The sequence below is a fragment of the Melanostigma gelatinosum genome (assembly GCF_949748355.1).
Source record: "Melanostigma gelatinosum genome assembly, chromosome: 11".
In the NCBI taxonomy this organism is placed as follows: Eukaryota; Metazoa; Chordata; class Actinopteri; order Perciformes; family Zoarcidae; genus Melanostigma; species Melanostigma gelatinosum.
Window position 1 is genome coordinate 11,395,985 of NC_136644.1, and position 17,667 is coordinate 11,413,651.

Sequence of the window (17,667 nt, forward strand, 5' to 3'; positions counted from 1 at the left end):
TACCGTAGTCGTCCCAACAAGCGGCTCGTGAAGCAGGAATCCAGACAGGATTATCAGCAGCAGACACCGCGGAGCTGCCGAGCGATATTTCTGTTTTTACTTCTTCTCGGACCGCACCGACATTTCCATCCAGACCGACGTGAGTATAGAAGGAAGCCGTCGACTGTGACTCCGCAGCCCGCTTGTCATTGACAGCTCCCGTTATTAACGGTAGCCAGGGGTTTTATTGACCAGGAGAAATATATGGGATTTCAAAACGCGAACCTTATATTCTCCTGTTTACTTAGCCGTGGCCAAATTATACGCTGATTGACTATACGCAGTTGTTAAAAAAATGAATAAAATGTTTTAAAAAACATGGTTGAAAGAGGCCTGTAATTATTTCTAAGCCTATAGTCCGGTTGAGCAGTGCCGCTCGATCTTATCCAGGAGGTGATGGCTTTTCGCCCTCCTAGCGGTGCTTCTCTCCGGCTATCAGCCTCATGGCTACCGTTTACCCACATAAACACATCGAGCACATCGGCCCGGGACCCGGTTCAAGAGGAGGCTCTCAATCATTAAATGCGACAGAAATCAGCGCATACTAATGTGTCCTAATGTACCACAGTGGTGTTCACACCGAGCATTCCGTCATTCCGCTAACATGAGTGAAGTAATCACGTTATAGCAGCAGTGAACCTGTGACATATTGTATATATTGTGTCCTATAATATCTCTACATTAATCCTGAATACTTCCACAGGGACCTTTACATAGCAGCTGGCTGCTCCGCCCTCCTACCCTCTCTCGGTACCGTGCAGCTGCAGCGACCGTCATCTCAGCCTCAAAACTAACGGGATGACGGAGGGAACCAGCCTCCTCACGTACCGGCACGGAGAGGCGACGTTCACGGGCTGCAGGAATTACTAAAACCGCTGTGGCAGCGACTTTGAGATTTGAAGTGACTTTCATTTGTGAGACTTTTCCATCTTTCCTGGGACGTCAGAGGACAGGGTGACCCACAAAGAAGCCCTGGAGCTGGTGGGAACTTGGAGCTTACTCAGAGGAACGTTGGGACTATGGATGAACGAACCCGGAGGGAATGGTAGACTATCCTTCACCTCCAATGAGTTGAATGAGACGATGCTGAACCAAGGAGAAATGTGGCCCACTCCAGTAGAAGTACAGATACGAGTCTCTCTCTATTAGTGTAATAAGGCATCATCAGATGTAAAGCAGCTATAGTATCAGGTCATCCATATAAAGTTATTCTGACATCATGATGGTGGGCGCCTCCATCACCTCGTGTTTCAGGACTACAGCGGTCTAACACATATTCTGGTTCCCCTGTGGGAAAGAACGGAGCTACTGGAGCGCGGTGGTCCACCAGCACCATGGACTACCACGCCGAGTGCTGCTTCTGCGACCCCGAGGAGGGTCACGGCGGCCCGGACGAGCCGCCCCTCCACAGTATCCACTCGCCCAACCGGATCCGCCCGTCCTCCTACCGAGCCCTGAGGAGCGCTGTGTCCAGTCTGGCCCGCATCGACGACTTCTTCTGTGAGAAGATAGGTTCAGGCTTCTTCTCTGAGGTCTTCAAGGTATGTGACCTGTCTACTGGTTAAACTACAGCGTCTCAGTGGGTGAAATAAAATGATAATAAATCAAATGTCAAACGACCAAGGTTGGGTCAACATAGAAAGATCCACTTTCTATAGTTGACTATGTGGAATATATGTTGTGTTCACTTTAACCGCAACATCCTGCTCACCTCCCGGTTCACCATTTTACCAAATATCAACCAATTGACACTCAGTGTGAACCTCTGACTTGTGGAGCCCCTGGGGGCCCGGAGGACAGGTCCTGCTGTCCAGGCTAAGCAGATTACTGTCACACCGTGTGTGTGTGTGTGTGTGTGTGTGGACACTAGGTAACCTTTACGGACACGATGTAGATGATCACCTCCTACCCACCAAATCAAGAGTCCACTCAGCACCCACACATAGCAGTCACAACCACCTACCTGAGGTAGTTGTTGGAGTGTTTGCTCAGGGTGAGGGTTTATACAAAGTGGATTCCTGTTCACATTCCTCTGCTCTTATCTGAAACAGCCAAAGCTTTACACACACACACACACACACACACACACACACACACACACACACACACACACACTTACCGTCATCAAAAACAGGGTGAGCAGAAGATATTTGATTCAACTCCGTACGTAGTTATTCAGTACCTCATATGATTTAAATGGCATGACTTCTTCTAGTAAGATCCAGGGTTCAATGCTGGAGTCAGTAGACGAGTAGATGCTCAGTTTCATGCCTTTTCTTTGTCCACAAACTGCAAACTAAACCAGCTACTCCAAGAACACTAACAATATAATCTTTATTCTGTTTATTCTCTTTTACATTATAGATAAGAGAGCTCCATAGTGACCCAGCCCTCATGTTTGATCGTTACCATTCTAGCGGTAGCATTTCACTCAAAGCGATGATATTCTCCAGTTGAGGAGGAGTGAAAACAGAGCTACTGTTCCTTTAATAAAAGCATGTAGTATGTAGAGGGAGCTTTCTCAAGTGCCCCTCTTACTGTTGGATGGGAGAGGGTTCATTCAGATCATTATGATAAATATAAAAGAGAAAGGTGGTGATGTGAACAGGAGAAAGGCAGGAATCAGGCCACTGGCCAAACGACCCTTCACCTGCAGCACAAGTTTGGTAAAACAATCACTCGCTGTTCCCCCTGCCTTCTCTCATCATCTCTTCATTCTGATGACTAGAAACAGAACAACACTCACCCGGTGGTTGTAATGCTCCTAAGGAGTGGATGATGCAGTGTTATTAAACACAGTAAGCACACAGACACCGAGACAGAGTGTAATACGGTACATTCATTCACTAACAGATGACACCTTGAAGTTTATGTTACATCAAAAAATACCAATGCATCTATCTGGTACACAAAATATACTTTGTCTCGTGCTTTAATAAAGCTAATTATTTGTTATTATACAGTGGTTTTTCAAGGATGGACATTTTCCATCAGATATCCAAAGGGAGACTTAGACGACTGAAAAAGGTCAAATTGGGTAAATTCCAAATGTATTCAAAGCCCCAGCAGGCCGAGTGTCTGAACGGACGTTACTAAAAAGAGAGGAAGGTCATTTTGTCTTTCACTTCACATTGCACTTATTGCTGTTGGACCCATCCACAGAACCAGTTCATGAGGTCTGCTATTACTGTTCAACCCAGCCTGCTGTCTCAGTAATGGACCAGTGGATTTGTGCAGATCAGGAGGAGTGATGGGAAATCCAGAAAGCCTATTAGTGCTACGTTATTAATACACACACACACACACACACACACTCACACACACACACAGGTCCAGACACTGGCTGAACCCATCCAGTCACACACATGACCACAGGCCCAGTGTGCCTGCAGCGTCACATGGCCATGTACTGGGACACTGTGGTTCTCTGCTGTGCAGAATAAAGGTCCAGCCTTTGACAAGTGAAAAGGAGCCTGTTGTCTCCAGCAAGTAATCAGAAGAAATCAACAGCTGCCCGAAGATAACTCATGTTACTATTAGCCTGCTGCGCTAACATTGCCATCAATTATGTCATTTCAAATGTAAGCTTCCTTACATATTTATATTCAATTTAGACAGACGTTTGAAATGAAAACGAGATGATAGAGGAAGTGCTTTCCAGAAGAAGCACCGCACCTTGATCACCCTTCTCTGCTTGTTTTCCAGGTGCAGCATCGGATCACAGGGCAGGTGATGGCACTGAAGATGAACACTCTGGCTAGCAACAAAGCTAACATGCTACGAGAAGTGCAGCTCATGAACAGGCTTTGCCACCCAAACATACTCAGGTATATATATATATATATATATATATATAAGCCTGTTAATAGGTGAGCTTAGATCAGCAACCTTTTGGATATGAATTGCCATTTTCACATTTTGTTGCTTTTTTAGTGTGCCACATCAACATTAAGGTTAACATTACGTTTAATTATGACACCACATGACATTTTAAATCTCCAACGGATCTGTAATTGTATTCCATCTATAAAGGCAATGTGCGCAGCAACATTTTTACCCCCCCCCCCCCCCCCCCCCATCATCAGCTGCCATCCTTATTGTATCATATGATACCGTCACAAGCATACTTTGGATTTTGTGTTGTCTTACTAACTTAGTTGTGCAATATCTGTGGAGACGCTCATCACCTTTCATTTTCTATTCATTCTATTTTTTTGCCTTGAATGAAGTCAAATTGAAGATTCTGAACCTTGGCAGGGCAGCTTCAGTCCACAGGTTATGCTACTCCTCTACAGAGGAATATAGTAAACATCGCCATTGGAAAGTTCAACCAGTGATTTTGGCATATTGTGAAGTATAAATTGAACACAAATTGAGGTAACAATGGAAGAAATCCTGTCTGTAACAGTATTGATATGCTCAGTGTGAACGCCTGTGTTCAAGTCAACTTCCTCAGCTTCTGTACAGTGTTTGAGCGAGGAACTGCTGCGAGAGAGAACAACACAGTGATCAGCAAATCGCTGAATATCTGTCTCTTATGTCGCTAAAAATAGTATCATAGGTGAGTTTTGATTGTGAAAGCCTGAAACCTGCAGGTAAATCAAGCACTTTCAAGGCCTTCATTATTATTCTTTTTAAATCCTTTTACATAATTATTTTCCAAGACACGTGGCAATTCTACAGTATGGCCTGCATTAATAAAAAAGAAAATCATATTTTTTTCTGTCTCCTCAGGTTTCTTGGGGTTTGTGTGCACGAGGGTCAACTCCACGCTCTGACTGAGGTAAAACCATCTTCTGTTAATATTGTCACATTTATGAAGCTTTTTGAAATGTGTTGAAAAGTGGTTCATGTTTTTTTATTTTCACTTTAAGTCTCCCTCTTCCATTTCCTTTTTATTGTTAATTTTTTTGATCTGATCCGTTATGGATAAAATAAGTAAAACACCACAAAATAATTGAATGTTGAAATAATTCAAATGCAGCTCCTACTTTAACACACATGAATGTGCTGACAGGGCATCTCACTGACATGCTGCTGTTTCTCTCTGTAGTATATAAATAGAGGCAACCTGGAGCAGCTGTTGGACAGTGATCTGTACCTGTCGTGGTGCGTCAGGATTGGTCTGTCTCTGGATATCGCCCGAGGGCTGCAGTACCTGCACAACAAGGGCATATTCCACAGAGACCTCACCTCCAAGGTACAGCAGGCAGGAATAAGATTCTTATGGGTCATTGATTATGAGTGGGAATCTATCTACAGAAACTCATTTTACAGAGAGACAATACGCTCTGTTGAATTCCACCATGATGCTGAAGTTCTAGAGGGAACAGTGTGATGACTGTGGCTCAGTGGTAGAGCAGGGTCGTCCTTCAATCAGAGGATCGGTGGTTCCATCGTGAATGACATGTAGTGTGAAAGTGCTTTGAGTGGTCGGACGACGAAAAAAGTGCTATACAAGTACAAGTTCATTTAGCATTTACAGTTTCCTGCATCCTGCTGTGAGAGTGCCAATGGGAAAAGAGAGGCTCAAAGCAAATTCATGACAGGAAACAACCTGAGAAGTGTTTCCCATCTCATTGTCTTTTGCGTCAGTTCACACCAGTCAGTACTTTGCGGCTGGCAGCACACCTCTTGAAGCCCGCCATGACTTCAGCACATGTAGAACATCACAATTTGCACCGACTAGAAAGTGCGATTGTTTGGAGGGCGAAGTGACGGTGCTTCCGTGTTGGAGAGCCTCCCCAGCGTAGCTACGGAGCAACCCATGCTGATCACAGATCTGATCTGATCATTTGGAAATAACAGTGTGGACAGTCTGTCTTAAAGATTTGATTTGAGAAACAAATGGGATCGTCTGATCGAACCCTAAACACCTGCTTTAGCTCCACCTAGACATTTCCTCCACGTCATGTCGGGCAGGATGTAGAGAAGTAAAGGAGGAGCACGTGTTCGATGATGCTGCACGTGTAACTGGAGGTTTACAGCTTCCAACTATAGCCTGAACAGTTCAGAACAGAGGGCTCATGTTACACATGAGACATTTCAACACAACCTGGACAAATAAAACGAAAACTGTCCGCATGGCTAGGCTAGAGGTCAGTGAGAAAATGTGTCTTTTTTTATTGATTAATAGGCTAATTTCACTTCCCCTGTGCAGAACTGTCTGGTTCGATGTGATAACAGCATGTTCACTGCTGTGGTGGGAGACTTCGGCCTGGCAGAGAAGATCCCTGATTACAGGTCAGTGAAGGGAAATCCAGAATCTTGGTGTCTTTTCTTCTGCTGCAGTCTAACAACAAACGCTCCATGAAAGAATTGTAGTCAGCAATACATGATGTCATTCTAATGTCATTCTGATGTCATTCCGATGTCATTCCCATGTAATTCTTAGCTTTTAGGTTCCAGTGACAGCTGCTTTATTTTAACAAACACATCTGTATCCATTGAGGAGCCAGTGTAAACCATTATAAACCAGTGTAAACCAATCATTATCAGAGGTTATTTATGCTGAACCCATCTCAGTCGGTCTGTTGTGCATTATATGCCGATGAATGACTCCTTGTGCAGAACCAGATCTTCATCCGACTCCGGAGATGACTACATTCTTTCATTAGTTGGTGATTCTTGGTACAGAAGTGTTGCTCATATTTAGTTCCCCGTGGGAACAGGGATGGAAAAGAATCAATATAATATGAACCAATACAAGAAGAAAGCGTTGAAAAGAACCACAGTGTTAACTAAACTGAGCAGTGCAAGCTCAACAAAGACGTGTTGCAGGGCTGTTGCTAGAATATACAAAATATTAAAGAGAAAATTATAGCACAAGCTCACAGCTAATCCCGACTAGTGTGACTTTGAATGAGAACCTTGCTTTCTCTGCAGTGATAGTGTGGGGAAGCAGCCTCTGGCCATCGTGGGCTCCCCCTACTGGATGGCCCCTGAAGTCCTGAGAGGGGAGCTGTACGATGAGAAGGTAAAGCTGCACAGCTCACACAAACACCCACTGGACTACAGAACACTGTGAAAGCACAACACATTCATCCTCCTACAAGTGAAAAGCTTCATTTTTAACAATTCAACCACTCTTGGTCATTTCAGTGCACTCAGGGTTTTACTTTGTCTGGTAGGAGCAGTAGCTTGTGGTGGCTGAAGTCAGATAATGTCAGCAAATTATAGATAGATGTTACTGGCTACCACACTCTCTGGTGCTACTTTTATACTGTGTTATAGGAAAAACATTCCGATAGTTCTATTAGGAAATGAAAGAAGAATTAAACATGATCAGAACTAACATGCATTCCACTCAGGTGGATGTGTTTGCGTACGGCATCATCCTGTGTGAGATCATCGCCCGCATTGAAGCCGACCCTGACTTCTTACCCAGGACAGAGGTAGGCTCCATGCCTGTGATTTAGTCAGGTGGGGGTAGTGATGAGTCGCTCCCTCACAGACAGAAACATGTTGCTACTTTTATATTTTATGGTGGGAGGAACAATATTGTCTACGTCAATGTTCCAAACTGCTTTTGAGAGCCATGGAAACTATTTGCAGTTTAACATTTGCAACACAGCAACAAGATGTGGAGGAATCAATGTTTTACACTGAAACACTGTGTGTGTGTGTGTGTGTGTGTGTGTGTGTGTGTGTGTGTGTGTGTGTGTGTGTGTGTGTGTGTGTGTGTGTGTGTGTGTGTGTAGGACTTTGGTCTGGACGTGGATGCATTTGAGAACATGGTTGGGGATTGTCCAGCTGCGTTCTTAAGCCTCGCTGTCACCTGCTGTAATGTAAGTGCTCACACACACACTGTCTCATTGGTCATAACCTATAAGGTTGCAAAGTGTGTCAGTTTCCCTCGTCTGACACCACCCTGGGCAGTTGGACCTCTCTGAGCCGCTGTGTCTTTGCTGACAGCATGTTACTACGTTCTCTAAATGAATGTGTTACTGATGTTAACGTTCTCATTCTTTGTATGTGGATCTTTGTCCTCGTGTTGTTTTCAGATGAGTGCACAAAGGCGTCCCTCGTTCTCTGACATTGTCCTCACATTGGAGGGCATGGAGACAGAAGAAGAGAGAGAGACATCCATTGCACTCGGTAAAAAGCATCAAAAAGATATTTTTTACGTCTTCATCAAAAACATCTTTTACAGCACTGTCTGTGTGAGTGCTCCCACAAGTCTTTGTGGCTTTCCCCCTGGATGTGGATGTGGAAAGGGACATCACTGGAGGAGGAACCCTGGGTCGGTTGGGAACCTTGCTGTGTTCAGTAGGGCAGCTTCTGGACCCTGACCCTATCAACCTCAAACTAGATCCCAATCTGACCCTAATGTACACTAAAATCACACAACTATGTTTGAGCCCTGTGATCACATGCAACACCAGGCATAATAAACCAGCAGAGCATCAAACAATCTGAGCTAATCACATTAGTAAATCACATCAGAATGAACAACACCATTTTTACCTCAGCAGGTGGCAGGTTTGTTATTCAAATGCATGTTGAATTCATTACTACTGTCAGCCTATCCCAGGGGAAGAGCTGTCTTATCTTAAGGAGGCTATGCAGACACTCAGAGATGAGCAAGCCTGGACTTTGCTTATACGATAAAAATAATACTACCAGTTACAAAAATATAGATGATAGAATAATGAGTAAATAAGCCCTCTTCAGGACTTCAAAAGTCCCTCCCCCCAAAGACCCAAATACTTAGTTGATTCTCCCTATTTATACATCTTTACTTGGAGCATCTTAACCTTCAGATCCATTTATGGTTAACAACTAATCATCACCAAACCATTGGATTATACTGTTTATGTTACATTTAGCTGGTAGCCCTCCTTCGAAGCTTCCTGTCTGGCCTTTATCGGTGGAACATCAGTCAGGATGTCTCTCACCGTTACAACCTGTTTCCTATGCTGAATCAGACCAGAGCAGGGTCAACGAAGACGACCTTTTTCCCTGATCTCACCATTCAGTGGATATAGAAGCACACGTGATTACATAACAATAAATGAAAGACAATCACATAAAGGTTTTCATCATTAAATGAACACTAAGTAATATGAGATTAGACATGAGGTATAAAATCATATCTGAGACCAAAACCCTCTTCGCGCAATAAAAGGAGAGAAGTCATAGTAACTTATCAGAGAGAATGAAACCGGTAGTTGGCCTTGGCTACAGCTTGTGTCAGAGATGGGGTTCCCCTCCGGTTCTCCCTTGGAGAGTTAGCTTACTTGAAGGCCGACTCACATACAGACCAGTGTTGAATCCTGGGAAATGAGATCCTGATATTTCAATGATGAACAAGAGGATGGTTTGGTTAGTAGTTTACATTCAAAGGGAATTGTTCTAGAAAATAGTACCATATCATCACACAATTCTTCCCCGTATCATCTGTATTCTCTACATTTCTCTGTGACATTCTGTGACTTGTTCACTGACATGTCTCCCTCCCTCCCTTGCTCAGAGCCAGTATCGGTAGAAGTCAGCCCGTATCGGCGCCGCAGCTCTCCCTGTCACCCCGGTGACCGAAGCCAGAAAAGACAAGACTTGGCGAGGAGCCAGTCGGACATGTTACCCCCGGCAACCCTGACCCCTCCTCTCCTCGGGACTCCCCCGCGGGTCAACCCCTTCTCTCTCAGGCAGGACCTGAATGGGGGGCATTGTAAACTTTTAGACACACCTAGCAAGTCCGTCATCTCCCTGACCTTTACCCTCCCGGCACTTCGCGACCCGTGTTCCTCCCCCCAGCTTCTGAGAGGGATGCCGGGGACGCGAGCTCTGCCGAGGAGATGTCAGTCGCTCCCCTGTACTCCAGAGCTCAGCCGGACTGTAGCCTTGCCACGAGACACTGAGGGGAAGGAGGAGGAAAAAGAGGAGGACATCAGAGCGGCGCTTAGAAGAGGAACAGTGGAGGATGTGGAGGACGATATGAGGAAGGAGACAGGGGTGTCAGAGAAGACAGGTGAAAGGTTGCAGGTCGAGCAAATGGAGATAACTGAGAAGAGAGAGTTGTTAACGGAAGACGATGAGATGGGAGAGCTTCCTGTGGAGCTGGAAATGGTGTCTCTGGAGCGACTAGAGGAGGTGGAGGAAGAGGAGGGTGTATGTCTAACAGAACCCATGGACTGTACCAAGTCTCCAGAGCCAGCAGATGGAGTCATGGAATCCACACCTAGAAGACCCCTGCTCACCTCCACTTGTTCCTCCTCTTTACAGACCAATGGCTGGCGACTCCCCATCTCCAACGGACCGCCCTCCTTGCCTGCTCTGCCACAACTGGACAACAACAACGGCTCGGCCCTTGTAATTGGCCAGCAGGTGCAGTGGGGTAGAGGAGGGCGTGCTAATGGTTACAGCGAAGCCCAGGTCCAGTCCTCTGACCCTCGTGGCCATGCTGAGCAGGATGAGGTCATTTCCTGTCCAGGTTGCTGTCTGGTAGGTCTGAGTTTTCCCTCTGTGTGCCTCCGTGGTTCAGCTGCTGTGCCTGCCCCCCGCCGAAGGGCTTCCTTACCACGGCAGCGACCCTACCGTAACCTCAATGGTACCATAACTGGTGGCAGCGCTTCCTCGTCAACAACGGCCTCCACAGCAACCAAAGCTCTACTGTGTCGCAGCACAAATGGACTAGTAGTAAGTGGGCCCTCTGTGCCACGTGAACCCGGCCGGTCCCTGCCGGAGGCCCAGACATAGAGCCAGAGTGCAACGCGTCATATTGTAAAAACCACGCCACCGGAGGGGAAAACAATCTCCGACACATTATGCAACCAAGGGCTAAAAGGCTAACAAAATGCCAGTAGCTCACTAAAATTATAGATTTCAGCATATTATTTGATCACGTTATGTTTACCAGGCGTGTAGCTGATAACTAAAATGGTGATGGACAAGTTAGCTATTAGCGAGCTAATGTTAACTTTGTGTTAGCAAGTTGCTGTAGCTAGCTAAGGCAAACATAAAATGGCCGAGCCTTCTGATGTGTCCACATTCCACAATAACATAATTCCCAAACTGTCAAAATACACAATACAAAGTTGATGGAGAGCCATCAATTGTTTTCTCCTCCGGTGGGGGCGGGACTTAATTGTGCTATGTCTCTTTAAGCCTGATGAAGGGGGATTTGGTTTTGAACTTGTGACATGCACCAGCACTAAATGCTAGCGTTCAAGCTTAGCAATGCTAACTGTTGCTGTGCTAACACTGAGAACCCAATACTGACCCCAGCATCTGAGATGTGTTGTTAACTCTGTGCTGTCACAGCAAACAGTAGCATTGGTGATTAGAGGGCCACCTGGTGGGCACAACGAGTCACCATGACAGTGAAGAACGTGGTGGTGTGACGTAAGACATGGCTGAAGCAGGCACAATACCGCTTAACCTGACAGGGTTCGAACAAAACGGGCTGAGCAGGGCTGTAAACTGAACACTGAACAGTCAAGGCCAACTACACTCATCACTGCTGGTCCAAACAGTGACGCTCGCCCCATTCTCTGCTGAACCAAATCTAACCGAACACAGTCTGCAATCTACTGTGCTGGCTTCACTTCTGGAGGCTCTCGTGGGGAAAGAAAGTGTGCGACTCATTTATCAACAAGTAAAGTTGCAGTTTATTACAACTGGGATCTTATTTACATAGTTATGGCCATCATTTCTATCAGTAATAATAACAATGTACTGTCCAAGCTAATCGCTGAGATCTGTGAACACGTGACATGATTAAAAAGAAGCAACCCTGAGGTTAGTCAAACTGGTTTGGAAGGACAGTAAAATAATGAGCCCCGCTGTCTGTGGACTGTGGTGTTCCTCCGTGTAAAGTCTGACTGCTCGTGCTTGTTCCCTGTCAGATTATATTGCGACTGTGTTCCCAGTTCTCAGCATTTATTTTAGTAAGTGTAGATATGAATGATGGCCCAAACTACAAAATATGAAATATCCTTTAATATGTAGAGTACTTTTTGTAAATGGCAGTGGGGGAAGAACATTTTGGAATTCATTGTTCCGCCCTTTATGGAGGAAGTTTAGGAGAAATAAAAAGGCCCACTACTGATGGACACACTGCACTGGTGCTATGTGGAGAGAACAGTTAAGCACCGTGTGGCTGCAGGGCCACTAACACATGTAAAAACACTGTTTTTGATTCTATTTAATTGACCAACAATAGCTACAGGGACAATATTTATACAATTAATAAAGATGATTTACTTCCTCCATTTTTATAGCAGTTGACCTGCATGTGTGTGTGTGTGAGAGAGAGAGAGAGAAAGAAGCCGACATCTGTTGCTTTGGGGGATTTAAAGAAAGAAACTGTTGTCATGTAAATTCTTTATTTTTGCACTTCAGTTTGCAGCACTTTGCTTTTACTTAACGTTGCTTTATTTAAATATGTGCTACTGGTGTTTGTAATGTGTGTTTGTGTGTGTGTCTGGCCCAACAAACGCACCTTTCATCCTTTGACATCCACTCCCCCTCACATGTAACTTGTGTGTTTACATGTGCATTTTGATGACACAGATGTAACTTAAAGGTGGTATGTGAAGCAGGTATGCATATTTATTGTACAGATCATTCCACACACTGTGTGTGTATGTGCTCTTGAACGAAGGGTAGAGTGACAGATACCTGCAAGATAACCTTTTCATCCCGTCATTTCTGATGTTAAACCCATTCTTGCTTCATTTCTATGTTAAGTTCTTCAATACAGCGAGGAACCTGCGGGCAATAATCTGGTAATAAACAAATATGGTTGTGCACAATCTTCTGTGCTGTTTGTATTTTATTCATCCATGCCACATATCTACCAGAAACCACAAAAACACACCTGAACTGTAACTCACAAGCCGGATACATGTGTGAATAAAAGATGTTATTGATCAGTTGCAGGTATTAGCATGAAAAAATACTCATTGAAGTTATATATATAATTATTTTTCTTTTTTTTCTTTTCATCAAACAACACACCACCTCAATCTTTTTTAGGCCCTTTCCAACAATAATAGGATTGTAATTAAGATTGAAAAAATTTGTGTTACCATGACAACTTTACCAACTTTTTAAAATCTTAATAATAACTAACAAACTAAATATAGATATGTTCTGTTTGTTTCCATGTTCAATCCATAGGGGGAACTGCTGTGCACTATTTCCTGCAGTTTGCTGCCATTTCTTGTAAATGGTGGAGGGAGGTGAAGTGTGGAGTTATGCAGGGGGAGCGAATACAGCAGCTCAAGTCTGATAAACAGCAGACTCTTTAGCTGGCATATGGAGGATTATGCCTGACTTATTTTCATAAAAGTAACTGAATTATTTAATGAATTCAATTTTTCAGAAATGTATCACTTATGCTTTGTTTTACAGGTGTTTCATTTTTTATAATTTCCTTGTAAATTCCAAGACACTTGTAGAAAGGACTATGTATTTTGACATTATGTATAAATCAAGATGTATTCAAATGGTAGACTTCCAAATAACTTATTCAGATTTTCTCGTGTGACCTTGAGAGTTTTTAAGTCAGTACACAGCATGACAGCTGTACACATAACAATTTGAAATTTGTCTACAGGTTTACAAATCCAACATAGAAAACAAGATATTTAGCAACAAACAAAAAATGAATTGCTGTTTAGATAGGGGATTCCTTAACATCTCAGTACAGTGGTGTTGCAATATTTCTATTTTTAGTTGCAAGATTATATGACATGTTAAAGAAGTCGTTCTGGTTATTAAAATGTAATTCTCCTCATGGAAAAATATATTCATCATTTATATCGTTTTTACTGTGTCTCTAATATTGTTCAGGAACACCTCAAACAGAATCAGGACTGAGCATCAGGTCACATAATCACGCAGATTCAATATGTGTACATATATACAGATACAGTATATATAAATACACATATATACATACATATATATATATACATATATATATATATATATATATATATATATTGATATATATATATATATATATATATATATATATATATATATTGATATATATATATATATTGATGTATATATATATATATATTGATATATATATATATATATTGATGTATTTATAAATATTTAAGAGGCTGGGATTCAAAGCAAGTTGTTCTATGCTTGTATTTTGGTTTTGCACCTTCAACACCTCCAGAGCACTCATACCACACATCCAGCTTGCGTTGTCGATATCGCTAACTTAAACACTCATGAGGCACTTTGAATTGTCTTTATGTATAGTATGTCATATTAAAATAAACTTGCCTCACAATGTCTTGCACTCCTGCCCTATGAATCATGTCATTCTTGTTAATCGTATAATTTATTACATAGGTCGATGAACAAGTCCAAAATACCCCGTGGAATTTAAGAGAATTGCTTCCGTTTCCTGTAAATACTGAAGGGGAGGGGGAGCTTTGTGCTGCTTTAAAGAAGTGCTGCCATTTATTGTAAATGCTCAGGAATATGAGACCAATGTTTAGGGTGTAACGCAGGGAGTTTCCTGCAAGTACAGCAGGGCCTGATCCAGAAGTCAGATAAACAGGACAAACTGTCAGACTGAATAAACCTTTTTTGAAAGGCTGAATTCAAACAGAAAATACAATTCAAACAACAGCGGGAACTTGCAAAGGAAAGCTAAGTTATAGGAAACGCTGTGACAAATAAACCAGCATGTGGTCATTGAGAAACACTTTTCTCCGCACAAGTTCCATATTCATCTGGGATATACTAAGTCATTATCATGACTGTATGCATAGTTGAATGATTGTCTTTTTTCTCAATATTCATGGATGTTTTGCAAAGGGATCAAGGTTTAAAACATTTGAAAGTACTCTTTAAAATGTATACTACACTAAAGCTCTGGTAATAACTGAATGTGTTACGTGACAAAGCTTGTGAGATTGTTTAAGCTAATATGCTATCTTGATTAATTCATCTACAATAATTGTCTCTTGCTTTCTTTGACAAGACTACGTAAACTTATCCAAAATGGTTAAAGACTATATTGTATTTAGCATATATTCATATCTATTAAAAATCATTCCATAACCGAAACCTCCATAAAAGCTTTAGTTTCCCTTTCTATTTGTGGGTGTGGTTTAGTACAAATAAGGTTGTTCTAACAGAGCTGCAGGAGACACTCTCTGAACTGTCTGAACTTCAGCTGCAGTATCTACTCCACTCTTCAACACAAACATGGCCAGAATCATAGGTAAGTCGGAAACTGTATCTATGTTTTAAAGTAAATTATTGTATGTTGATAGCAGTGCTCACTGCTGAATCTAATTTTATGAAATGTTCCTCTGTACCTCCTATAAACTAATACTGTGTTAGACTTTCTGGGTAGAACTGCAAATACATTTAGTTTTCTGACTTTAGTACCAAGAATGTAACCTTATACACATTCTGTAATACTTCTTTTCCCTTAAAATCATAATTTCTTCCTCACCAGAAAATTAAAAAAAAAGAATTATCCATAGTTGAGTCAGATGAATGGAATTTTTATTCTTAAGAATCTGAGTCAAAAGTTAATATGTTCTGTTTTCGTCATTGTATTTGGTAGGGAGGATTTGGTAGGGGAGGTTGAATTGTCTGGAGGGAGGTTCAGTTGAGCCTTTTCTTTGATGTATTAAAATACCTGCTGCCTTTTCCTGTAAGTGGTGGACTGAACAGTATATGGAAGACACATAAGATGATAGAGAGAAAGCCAGATGAGAACATTTATTTGTTTCAAATGAAAGTCTGCAACAAATGTTGTAAATTGGAACCTCCAACAAACTCCTTTATTGACTCTGTCAAAGCAGCGGAATGGTTGCTTCTGTTCTCCTATATCTGTACAAGTTACATTGAGTACAACATGTGTACAACCTGATGTAGATTCTTATTCAGTGTCACTCATTCTTCTACACAGGAAGCAGCAGGAAAAATGATGAGGTGCTGAGGATAGTGATGGTGGGGAAGACTGGAATTGGGAAGAGTGCCACTGGAAACACCATTCTGGGACCAAAGTGCTTTGAATCAAAGTGCAGTGCCACATCTCTGACTGTAGACTGTTCCAAGGGCGAAGCTGTGGTGGATGGACAACGTGTTGCTGTTATCGACACCCCGGGCCTCTTTGACACCAGGTTTGACGAGAAGAAAACATCTAAAGATCTCAGCCAGTGCATCTCTTATGCTGCTCCTGGACCCCATGTGTTCCTGGTAGTCATCGGGGTGGGCAGATACACTGAAGAGGAAAAGCAGACAGTGCAGAGAATTCAAGAAATCTTTGGCCAGACTGCAGATAGATACAGCATGGTGCTCTTTACTCATGGTGACAACCTTGAAGACTCATCTATTGAGGACTTCTTGAAGGGTAGCTCAGAGCTGCAGGAACTTGTGGACAGATGTAATGGCCAGTACCATGTCTTCAATAATAGGCTGAAGGATCGCTCTCAGGTCACTGAGCTGCTCGAGAAGATCAGAAAGGTAGCCCAGAAGAACGGAGGAAGCCACTACACCAACGAGATGTTCCAACAGGCAGAGAGGGCAATCGAAGAGGAGCAACAACGCATCCTGAAAGAGCAAGAAGAGAAAATACACAAAGAGCAAGAGAAACTGGAAAGGAAAATACAGGAAAAATATGAAAAAGCGATAAAGAAAATGAATGACCGACTCCAGGCTGAGAGAGAGAGGGAGAAGAAAGAGAGAGAGGAGGAAATGAAGAGGGAGAAGAATAAGATGACTGTGGCGAGAGAGATGGAGAGGAAAGAGAGAGAAGCCGAGAGAAAGAGAGATAGAGAGGAGAAAGAAAAGGAGATGGAAGAAATTAAGAATAAAATGAAAGAACAGCGTGACAGAGAAGTGAAAGAAGAAAGAGAAAAGTTGCAGGCAAAGCATGAAAAAGAGGCCAGAACGATAGCTGAGGAGAGTCATTCAGTTATTGATGTCATAGTTGACGGATTGACAACAGCTTGGAGCTGGGTCAGATCTCTTTTCTGAGACAGTTAAACTACAGAGTAACCCTCCAGAAGCTAACACATACAGGAATATATAAACAAAAAATGATTTCATCCACAGAACTATAATCTACATTTCCCTTTTTTAATTATCAGAATGAATGATAATGAAGCTAATTCTATGTATCTAAGTAGAGCTAGAGACTGTTGGTAGTCAGGCTAACTCAATATGATTTATTTTCATGTGGTCTAAGGAGGTATTCAGTGTGCAAGTTAACTTTTCATCGTGTTAAATGTACGCATATCAATAACATTTACAATATCATATCAAAACTGGAGAAAGTCAAAGCATTCTTTTCACAAGTTATGTAAAGCTGTAAGTAAGTGATCTAATAAACATGTGATATTAAGACCAGACCTTTTTCAAAGTCATGATTAACTGTTCAACCAAGAGTTCAAAGGTCACAAGTCTTCATCTAAACTTTGACACATATATGAAAAAGTTCTTTATACACACATACATATATATTTGTGTGTTTTAAAGTTGCTCTGGAAATCACCTTCCCTGTGTTCTCCTCAGAGATAAGAACTGACAACAAAAGGGAGACATTTATATTCTATATTTTTTACTCCTATTATTGCATTCATGTGACGCTATACTGTCCTGGTATGAATCTGTCTTTCAATAAACCCCATCAACTGT

At 42.4% G+C, this 17,667-nt stretch overlaps 2 protein-coding genes across 2 annotated transcripts; both read left to right on the top strand.

Annotated features, from left to right (window-relative positions):
* Nucleotides 1-1,373: 1,373 nt before the first annotated feature.
* tesk1a (testis associated actin remodelling kinase 1a) lies at nt 1,374-12,752 on the top strand (the record flags this gene model as incomplete). The annotated part of the gene is made up of 10 exons (XM_079277832.1): nt 1,374-1,580; nt 3,745-3,866; nt 4,774-4,822; nt 5,093-5,239; nt 6,200-6,282; nt 6,925-7,015; nt 7,350-7,433; nt 7,740-7,826; nt 8,043-8,136; nt 9,512-12,752. 10 exons carry the CDS (start codon nt 1,374-1,376, stop codon nt 10,735-10,737), a joined length of 2,190 nt encoding a protein of 729 aa, XP_079133958.1. The 3' UTR covers nt 10,738-12,752.
* Nucleotides 12,753-15,168: 2,416 nt separating this feature from the next.
* On the top strand, nt 15,169-17,442 carry LOC306784970 (GTPase IMAP family member 9-like). The gene is made up of 2 exons (XM_079279179.1): nt 15,169-15,238; nt 15,938-17,442. Exons 1-2 carry the CDS (start codon nt 15,223-15,225, stop codon nt 17,005-17,007), a joined length of 1,086 nt encoding a protein of 361 aa, XP_079135305.1. The 5' UTR covers nt 15,169-15,222; the 3' UTR covers nt 17,008-17,442.
* The last annotated feature ends 225 nt before the right edge of the window (nt 17,443-17,667 follow it).